The sequence below is a fragment of the Peromyscus eremicus genome, chromosome 2 (genome assembly GCF_949786415.1).
Source record: "Peromyscus eremicus chromosome 2, PerEre_H2_v1, whole genome shotgun sequence".
NCBI lineage: Eukaryota > Metazoa > Chordata > Mammalia > Rodentia > Cricetidae > Peromyscus > Peromyscus eremicus.
The window spans coordinates 85,731,656-85,742,248 of record NC_081417.1 but is presented as its reverse complement, the minus strand read 5'-3'; the positions used below and the strand labels follow the sequence as shown (position 1 = coordinate 85,742,248).

Here is a 10,593-nt window from a genome sequence, read left to right as displayed (position 1 = left end):
AACTTCCTTGAGTACCCAGAAACATTCTATTGAGCTGTGTAGAATTTAGACTTTCACCTGTTGTAAGAGTTCTTTGTCTTAAAGTATCCACCCAGAATAGACAGTTGTTAGAGCTTCTTAAGACAATGTATTTAACTGACCAGACAAAAAGAAATATTCAATGTGTTCCTACCTATGGTATAAAAGAGGAAAAAGGCACTCCTGCTCATCAAATCACAGTAGTGAGACACAGGTTTTAGTTAAGGCAGAGTATGGCACAAACATTAGTTCTGTCCCATAACCCAACCTGCATGTATTAGACTCTGTTACTGCATTAATTTTTTTTCTTTTACTCTTAAAGCACATACACCTGGACATCTGTAATACACAAAGGATTGAGATAAAGGCCCTTAGACATGTCTTACCTTTATATATAAGGAAACTGTACTCCATAGTCTATGCAGTTTGTATGCCTTCACATTGCATAGGAACAGCAAAGCAAAGTAAGACCATGTGCCCCTGTCATCACAGCTCCTCTGCTTTTAACAAAACACCTACATGAACAACCTGGATTTGAATGGGGGTAATGAAGGCAAGGGTCGAGGGAAAGAGAGCTTAGGGGAGCGGGAGATCCCAGCTGGATCAAGAACAGAGAGGGAGAACAAGGAACAAGAGATCATGATAAATGAAGACCACATGAGAATAGGAAGAAGCAAAGTGCTTGAGAGGTCCACAGAAATCCACAAAGATATCTCCACAATAGACTACTGGCAATGGTCTAGAGAAATCCCAAACTGACCTACTCTGGTGATAAGATTGCCAAACACCCTAATTGTCGTGCTAGAAATCTCATCCAATGACTGAGGGAACTGGATGCAGAGATCCACGGCTAGGCCCCAAGTGGAGCTCCACGAGTCCAATTGGCGAGAAAGAGGAGGGTTTGTGTGAGTGAGAATTGTTGAGACCCAAGATTGGAAAAAGCACAGGGACAAATAGCCAAATGAATGGAAACACATGAACTATGAACCAATAGCTGAGGAGCCCCCAACTGGATCAGGCCCTCTGGATAAATGAGACAGTTGATTAACTTGATCTGTTTGGGAGGCATCCAGGCAGTGGGACCGCAACCTGTCCTCAGTGCATAAGCTGGCTGTTTGGAACCTGGGGCTTATACAAGGACACTTGGTTCAGCCTGGGAGGAGGGTACTGGACCTGCCTGGACTGAATCTACCAGGTTGAACTCAATCCCCAGGGGAGTCTTTGCCCTGGAGGAGATGGGAATGGGGGGTGGGTTGTGGAAGGGGGGGGGGACAAGGGAATCTGTGGCTGATATGTCAAATTAAATTAAATTATAAAAAAACCCCAAAACAAAGCGCCAATGTTATTATAAACATTAAAGCATTCTACCGATGACCTTCTGATGGAGATATGTTAACCCTGTTTTTCTTTTCACTGTCTTTCTCTCTCCCCCTATCCCTTCCTCTTTCCTTTCTCTCTCCTTGATTCCTTTCTCTCCAGGACTCCACAGAATGGAGCAAGAATGAGAGGAAAAAGGCCGGCAGAAAAGCATGAACTGGAGGTTTGTTGAGCTCCTCTACTTCCTGTTTGTATGGGGCCGTATCTCAGTGCAGCCCTCCCACCAGGAGCCAGCTGGGACAGACCAACATGTCTCCAAGGAATTTGATTGGCTTATTTCAGACAGGGGGCCTTTCCACCACTCCAGGAGCTACCTATCCTTTGTGGAAAGACACCGTCAGGGATTTACAACCAGATATAAAATATACAGGTATGATTTAGGCTAAGAAAGCCTTTGCTTTTCATTTCTGTTGTGCTTTGGAGAGACCAGGCATTGTCTGACACCTGACTGTGTGGAGAAGAATCTTAGATAAGGGATTATGACCTTGTTATAGGCTGTTAATTGAATGTACTCAACGTTGCACCAAGTATTAATATGATGAGTCCAAATAACCAATAATTTTTGAGTACTTAGTGTACTAGAGATGATGCTTGTTTTATTATCTCCTTTATACTTTCTATTCATGTGATGTAGATTTTGTTTTTTTTTTTTCCCTCTGCTTTACTCAGTTACACAGGTAACTGAATCTAAACTAGGTTAAATAATGGTTCCCAAAGAAACAATTTCAAAACTGGATTTAATCCTTCGTTTACCTGTATCCATAGTCATGACAATCCTCTTGTTTTACAAGTACTATGAGTGAATCTAGTTTTCTACCCAAATATAGTCACGAATTTGGGGGAGGGGAAGTAGAGACAGTCACTGAAGAACCATTTTTTTAAAGCAAGTCTGAACTGGTTGCTAACTTAACTGTAATTTTACCCAACCAAAAGGGACCAAGTTCTGTACAGGAATGACCTTAAGAAGGTTCAGTAAATGTGTCTACATTGTGCGTGTCTAGTAGACAGATTAAAAAGAGAAAAACTTGAATTATTTGCATACACATGGTAGTAGTCATGCAAAATAGGAGACATAGGAAAGGGACAGATGACTGAAGTTTTTGCAACATCCTGAGTTACAGAAAACTCCGAGGAGAACTCTGAGGAGAAAAAATGAGTGGGAAATGACTGGTGTAGATAAAATGCATCAGATGGTAGAAATTGTTTCTCAGAGCATCCAACTATATAACAAGAGGTGACAGCTTTTGATGGAATCTATCTGGGCTAGTGTGTCCTGTCCTGTGAGCTACTATTACCTGGTGATGAGATTTTTGGGGAAGAGGATGCATAACCATTGGGCTACTTTTAAGAGAATCTAGCTGTAGACATGTAAGTTAACTTCAGGGAGAATTCTACTTGGTGATTTGGGTGACAAAGAGGGACAAGAGACAGAAAGGCAGGAGATGATGGCATAAATTTTAGTTCAATAGACTCAGGACAATAAGTGCTGTACTTTGCAGTGCTGTTTTCTGATCCTCAACACCAGAAGTATTTTCTTCATGTATTTTTCTTGGTTCCGTATTCTACTTAACTATAATATCCTTGACATATCTAAAAAATGCTAGACTTATTCCTCATTAGTTATAAACCATTTTCAATTAGAATGTATTCCTCTATTTCTTTTTTAACTGGAATTATGTAACTCTATATAACTGACTGGCATCTCTTCCAGTGTTATATACTCATGTGTGTGTGTGCCCACTTGCACACACATGTATAACATCCATTGATGTCACTGATGTTCAGGTTTACATTTGTTATATGGTTGTTATCATAAACACACAAAGGGTACTGTAGTTTAATTGAAGAAATGCAAAAACCACTCTGCAACTTTTGTCTTAATGTCCAGAAAGAAAATGCAAATGCTAATATTGCTGAGACAATTAAAATAAGAAAGGTAGAAGGAGAATGTTGGATTATAAAGAGCAAAGCCTGAATTTGAAACTTAAGCCTTTCAAGTGGTTGATATGGAAAGTAACCAAGACATTCTGTGTCCTGATTCTTGGAAACGAGTGAATTTTGAATTTTCAACCAGCTGAAAATGCCTATCATGTGAAAGTTGTCCCACTAATAATTTGAAGTCTTACAGTAATTGTTCTGCATATGTAAGAGTTAATGGGTGAACTTTCTATGAGCCCTCAAAAGTAGAAAATAATCATTGAACTGCTAGGGAAAGGTGCCTATCAGCATTATGAAAATGTAACATACAAAGCGAAATGAAAATAGAGTATATAAAATAAGGAAACTGAGTACAAATATGAAAAACATGTTGGCATTTCTATTCTTGAAAGAAAATATCAGAATTCTAACATAATGATTGATTCAAAAGGCTTCCTCTTGGGAGAACTATTCTTAAATCACCTGAGAACAGTAGTTAACTGCATCATTTCAAATTTGGATCCTTAAAACCATTTCAAGCAGAATACAACTATTGCTGTTTATGATTATGCATAAACCAAGGATTATGAGTATGTGTTGGTTGCTGGAGCAGATGTGTCAATCTCTGAAATGCTTGATCCAGGATAATTTGGAGCTTTGAGGTGTTGAAGATGGGGCATGACCTAAGTCTTTGAGATTCAGATATCTAATTCTGTCTGTGTATTATCAAATAAAAACTTAATTTTGTGTACAGCTTTGGCTTTCTTTTGAGCATCTCAAGGACACTTTCAAGGTTAGGGTCATTTGGGTTTTTTTGTTTGTTTGTTTTTTTGTTGTTGTTTCTATTTAAAAGGCCATCTCATGAGTGACTTGAGCAAAGTCTTACAGCCAAGAAAAGTTAGAAAACGGGCTTGAAACCAAGTATGATTATTACTCCATAACTATACTAACAAATGTGTTAGAATTATGGGCAGCTGGGTCCCAGTTCAAATTATCTGTTTACTGTACAATGGTAGGGGATTCTGTCTTTGTTTCCTTATCCCACTTTCCTAATTTATCAAGTTAGAGGTGATTCATATTAATGATTTTCACTCTGTGCTTACATGAATTGCTGATGACTGATTTAAGTAGCCATAGAAACCACTGCAGTATGGTGAGAAGACCAAAAAGGCTGACCAGGCAGGACTCCCTGCCCTTCACTTCTGTAAACAGAAGGCTTGCACCTGCTTTAATATTTGGTTTTCACATGGGCTCTCTGTTTGATTGGAATCCAACATTTAAACAAATATTTCAGTCCTTCAGTGAGATGATTTCTAAGATTCTTTTAGCTCTAAAATTAAATGTGAGATTTAACTAAGGTTACATGGTTAATTAAATGATGGAGTTCCACCCAGAAGCCGAGCCCTTGGTCATCTAGTTATCCTGTCTTTCTTTTATTTAATCCCTAAATAATTATTAAGCAACGGTTATAGACTCAGCAATGTGTTTAAGGAAGATGGTACAATAATGAGCAAAATAAACACTGTCTTTCCTCTCAGAGGAGAGAGTGACATTGATTAATCACGTGTGTGTACACATTTATATTAAGTACTACAAAGGAAAACATCTAGGATTGGTATCCTAGAAAGTAATAAATTCTGTGTTCATTGATTTGACTCTCGGGGTAATCTGTGCATGAAAACACATGCAAATGGATACACAGAGACATATGTTCATCCAGTTGCAGGTCAGAGCAAGCACCAGCTAGATTATGCTTACTGAGGCAGTTGTCAATTGATTCAGTTTCCTTTCTATCTGTCACTTTGCTGAAACATTAAAGCATTTTTCAACGTGTGTGTGTCTTGCTTGCTGTATGCTAACATGGATGCCGAAGATTGATATTGCTTCCTAAAGGAAGAGCTATCCTAAAAGTCTTCCGTATTATTCAATGTTAGAAAGCATTTCAGAATTGAGTCCTAAGTCTCAGTTAGTTCCTTCCTCTCCAGAGTTCAGGTTCACCAAGGGTTACTTGGAATCTACAACAGGAAAAGAAAGAGTCATGTCCTCACCTATGCAGGTTAAACCATCTTCTTGCGTGCGCACAGATTCGGTTTATAGATTGTAGAGTCATGGTGAGGAGTCACTCACTCCCATTGGTAGTGTGAGCACTATTAAAATCCCGGAAGAAGTTCATTCCAATGTGGCTGCACAAGAAGAGCCATCAGATGAGTGCATGCAATGGTTTGAGTTTGTGAGGTGTATACTCTCACTTCAGACAGTATAAAAGATAGTGTTGGAGACTTGAGCTAAGGGAGGTGTACAAATATGAGAGAAGTTTTGTCTCTCAAATAGGCAAAGGTGTAGTAGAGGAATCTTCAGCTAAGTCAGAGGATCTTGACCCTGTCCACCTCTTGCTGTTGTTGTTTGCTTTTTACTCTTTTGGAGAGGCGCACCACACAGCTCCCAAATAAATCACAGAGGCTTTTTCTTACTTACGAATTCCTGACATTAGCTTAGCTTAGTTTCTTGCCAGCTTTTCTTAACTTAAAATTATTTGGTCTACCTTTTTCCTCTGGGCTTTTCCAGTTCTCTTACTTCTGTAAACCTTTCTCTGTGGCTTGTTATGTGGCTGGGTGACTGGCCCCTGGAGTCCTCCTTTTCTGGCTACTTCTTTCTTTTCTCCTCCATCTCTTTTCTCCTCACTCCCCCAGGTTTCTCCTTCTATGTATTCTCTCTGCCTGCTAGCCCAGCCTATCCTTTCTCCTGCTTTGCTATTGGCCATTCAGTTCTTTATCAGACCATCAGGTATTTTAGACAGGCACAGTAACACACAACTTCACAGAGTTAAACAAATGCAATATAAAAAAAGTAACACACCTTAAAAACACCTTCTTTCTTCGTTCTTTTGGTGAAATAATAGAGTGATTTGAGGCATTTTCCCCATAAGGCCAATAGGTAAGTTAGTTAAGGTAGTCTTCAAAGCCTTTTCCATCTCTGAAATTCTGTATTCCATGAAGTTTTGCGATCTCAATATTATAGCAAGTCCCTGTGGGGGAGAAGCTGGGTTTAGAGTCTGGGGACTCAAGATGTATTTTAGCTGAAGTCTCTGTTAAGTATGTTGGCATTAGTAGCTCCAAAGTTGAAGACAACCAAAAGCAATGAGGAAAGGGAAGCATACATAGCACACACTGACTCTCCCACTGGGGGTTACCGGAGGCACAAATGATAGAGGAGGAGAAAGGGAATAAGAAAAACTAACCACAGCAAGGGTAGGAATACCTCCTCATGTACTCTAGCTTCTCCTTTAAAGAAAGAGAATTACTTCTGTTCTACCAACTTCATCATACGCACACTATTCAAAAATACTTTGAAAAGTTTAAATTGTAGCTATAAATTATGATAGAATAATTTCAATAACCTGTTTAACTTTAGGTTAAGAGCATAAATGTGCTAGTTATTAACTGCTCACAGCTAACCTGTGAAGGAAACTGTGACCCTGTTCCATAGTTTGAGTGAGATGACTGATCCTGTCACACACTTGCCAGCCTCCAAGCTAGGATCCAAAAGCAAGTTTCCTTTGACTACAATCTACAGTCTGCTAGGCTCACTTTTCTCATTTATAAAACTGAGATGGTATTAAATGTCTAGTATAGTTGTGATGAGGAAAAGAAGTATTGAGTATAAAGTGGTAGGAATTTTATAGAAGAAAGATAAGAAAACTTGAGTTTTATCCTCTGTTCCAGGGCACTAGGATAGGTGAATATATATTACTATTACCTGTTAATAGATTTTTTGTTTGTTTGTTTTTTGAGACAGGGTTTCTCTGTGTAGCTTTGGTGCCTGTCCTGGATCTCACTCTGTAGACCAGGTTGGCTTCGAACTCACAGAGATATGCCTGGCTCTGCTTCCCGAGTGCTGGGATGAAAGGCGTGTGCCACCACTGCCCAGCCTGTTAATAGATTTTGAGATCATTAGTAATTGCTGTAAATTTGGTCATTTATTTCAAAAGTGGCTTTTTGTTGCTTTTTCTTTTTTAGATGTTTTTAAGACATGGACTCCTATACCTCAGTCCAGCCTTAAATTCACTGTGTGGTATAGATCAGCCCTGAACTCCTGATCTTCTTGCTCCTACCTACCACTTATTAATTTTAAATGTGACTTTGGTAGGAAAATTACCGTACCATTGTGTACTTTGATTCTGGAGAGCAGGGTCAGAGGGAGGCCAGTGGTAAATAGGTTCACTGTGCTGTAGCTGAGGTGTTTTTTTTCTTTTATTTTCTTTCTTTTTTTTTTTTTTATTGAGTAGCTCTCCCTAAGGTTTCAATGGAAGTGGTTTGTGGCTTATGCTGATCCTGACTTTGAGCGTGGTATATGCACCTGAAAGGTGAAAGTAAATCAAATAATGGTAAACCAAATTTAATTGCCTGTCTTCCATATCTATTTCAGAATTGTGTGAATCTCAGCTCTAATGTATGGTCCTGATGTTCCTTCATATCTTTCACACAAAATATTTTTAATAGATTTTGTAATAAAGCTCACTGAATAAATGAATGGATATGGTGTTGGGTGGTTGATTCTCAGATGAATGAGAAGTGTTTCTAACTCAGCACTCACTCGTTAATATACAATGAGGAATCAAATACGGCAGAAGCTAGGCATGAGGGAGCCAGAGATATATTAGGTGGTAGACATTGTAGGAAACTTTCAGAAAAGTAAATGTGAGAGAGAAGCCAGCCTGTGTTCCATTCAAGGGACTATGGTTGAATTTGAAGGAAGTCTCTAACCTCTGAATCCGTGTGCAGCCTTGACATTTGGTGCTAGGATAATATTTCTGTCAGTGTGGTAATTATCAGTCCACATGATATTAAAAGGTGTTTTCTGGAAAAATAACTTCCTAATGAGTTTAATAACAATAATAATTATTATGTATAATAATGTTGAAGAAAACAACTAAAAAATGTTAACATTAGTTTCAGTGTCCACCATCATACTGTGCTTACTGTTAAAGTGATTGCCTCTGGTATTTACAATAAGTTTTTGCAATTTCTTATGCCATTATTTTCATTTACATAATTTGTGCAAGGTAAAAGTTTAATTCATGTCAAAATAGGTGCTGTTATAGGGAAGTCTGATACAATAGATTGTATCCTTAACTATGTTGTACTGCCTCCCAGATGATGTCAATATATATTGGGGAAACCTAGACCTAAGGTTCTTTACTGAAGGACTTTTATTACTCTTAGACTATTTTCTGATATTTGGCCAAATCTCCTGGACTATATCTCCTTCTGATGAGGAAGATGTCTCAAATGTTGTCTTTGTTCATTTAGATTCCAAGTGAGTGGTGCTGTTCTGGGTTCCAGTTGGTGTACCTGGCACCTAACTTAGGAAGTCCCATCATCATGTGGGATTTTTAGTTTGAGTATTTTGGACTGAATCTTGTTTTGATTGACAGGAATGGAATCAGAAGCTTCAATTTTGTTCTATCATTAGGCTTATTATGTTTTTTAAATTATTTTTAATTTAAGTTTTAAAATCAGTTTGTAGAGATTGAGAAAGAAACTTGTATTTCTGGAAAAATGAAAAACGGAAGGTGTTAAAAAGAGTACTAGACTAACTTTTCTTAGATTTAGGTATTCTTGGATTTGAGTTGGGGTGGTTTAAAGGTAGGCCCCACTTTAGAGGTTAGATCTCAACATGTCTTGTTGCAGAAGCAAATGGAAAAGGTCTTTTCATGCAGTGTTCAGGTATGAATGTATACTCAGTGGTAGGCACTCAGAAATGAAGGTGAATCATTTTGCTTTTTTACTTAGACAAGTGTTTCAGGAAAATTACTAATCCACTCCAGGTATTCTTTATTCTGAATTCTTGGAAATGCTGCTCTGATTGAAGTATTCTTTAGGGACTAGGATGTTTAGACATTTTCTTTCAGTTAGATATATATGACCAGTGTCAGAAAAATAAAACAACAACAACATAACTCAGGCCAGCTGTAATAAGCAAGATTTTCTTTCTCTATTAGAGAATGTTCCATTGGCTCAAAAAAAAAAAAAAGGTGAATAAGGGACAATGTTCCTTGTTCATATGGCTGATTTCAGGTTCACTGTAGGGGGCAATGATCTCTACCCTCACTTGATCCAAATTTCCTGTAAGTTTCCTTAAATGTAGGTGGGAAGAGAAAGATAACCAACAACTTTTTCTAGGGCCATGCCAATTCAAAAGTAATCTGCAGTATTGATTATTTAAAATTGACCTTCCAATTCCATGAATGATGGTTTTATTGCCACCAATTGAGTACCTGTGCAGTGTTTTCCTCCTTGCTCCTGTGTCATTACTGGACTGTCTTCTGTGAGTTGCAAACCATTGAAATCTCTGCAGAACAATTGCCCAGCTTTAATCAGGAGCAGTGTCTATAAATGGATTTTATTTGCCCATTCTCTTGAAGAGGCAGCATGTCACAGTGTCTTTAAGCTGACCCCCAAATAGTTACTGCTTTGGTAGGGGAACTTAGGAAAAGACATGGAGTTAAGCTCTTAGGTCTTTAGATTCTGCCCTAAATCATGGGCTAAGGATTGTAACAAGTCTTTCTCTGTCCTGTCAGCCAGCTCCCAAATAATGACACAGAGACCTCTTATTAATTATTAAAGTTCATTTGGCCTATAGCTTAGGTTTGTTCCTAACTAGTTCTTATAACTTACATTAACTCATGTCTATTAATCTCGGCCCTGCCCCAAGGCTCATGTCTATTATCTCTCCTTTTGCACATTCTGTTTCCTCCTCCACTAGCTGGCAACTCTGCCTTTCTTCTTTGCAGAGTTCTCTCTCTGCCTGGAAGTCTTGCTTATACATCCTTCAGAGCTATTGGCCTTTCAGCCTTTTATTACAACAATCACAGCATTACATAGTCATACAGTGTACAAGTACCCACAACAAAAGATGATAGGAGATCTTCCTCTGGACCACCTGCAGCTTTCTCGTTCACTTTAAAATTGTTTGCTAAATTCCTAATGACCTAACCTTGGGCACGGTGGGAGCAGAAATTTTTTATTGATGACTTAAAAGAATCTATGGTATCTTTGGGGAAGACTGACCAAAAGAGTCATTACCAGTGCCATGTGGGAAGCTCCCTTACTGAACAATGCTACAGGAGCTACGGTTATGGAGGGAAAGGCATCTTCTATAGAATTGGTGTGTCAAAGATGGGGAAGGGTGGAAGGGGAAAGAACACAGTTTTGGAAGGCACTTTACCGAAAGGGTCGTGTGCCCAGTGTTAAAGGAGTTTTGGGCTATCATGGGAAGCCA

At 38.6% G+C, this 10,593-nt stretch overlaps 1 protein-coding gene across 1 annotated transcript in view; it reads left to right on the top strand.

Annotated features, from left to right (window-relative positions):
• Positions 1-1,547: 1,547 nt before the first annotated feature.
• Brinp1 (BMP/retinoic acid inducible neural specific 1) overlaps positions 1,548-10,593 on the top strand; it is a 136,833-nt gene continuing 127,787 nt past the window's right edge. The window contains exon 1 of the mRNA XM_059255940.1: positions 1,548-1,765. Within this exon, the coding sequence (XP_059111923.1) occupies positions 1,548-1,765 (218 nt within the window). The remainder of the gene's footprint in view (positions 1,766-10,593) is intronic.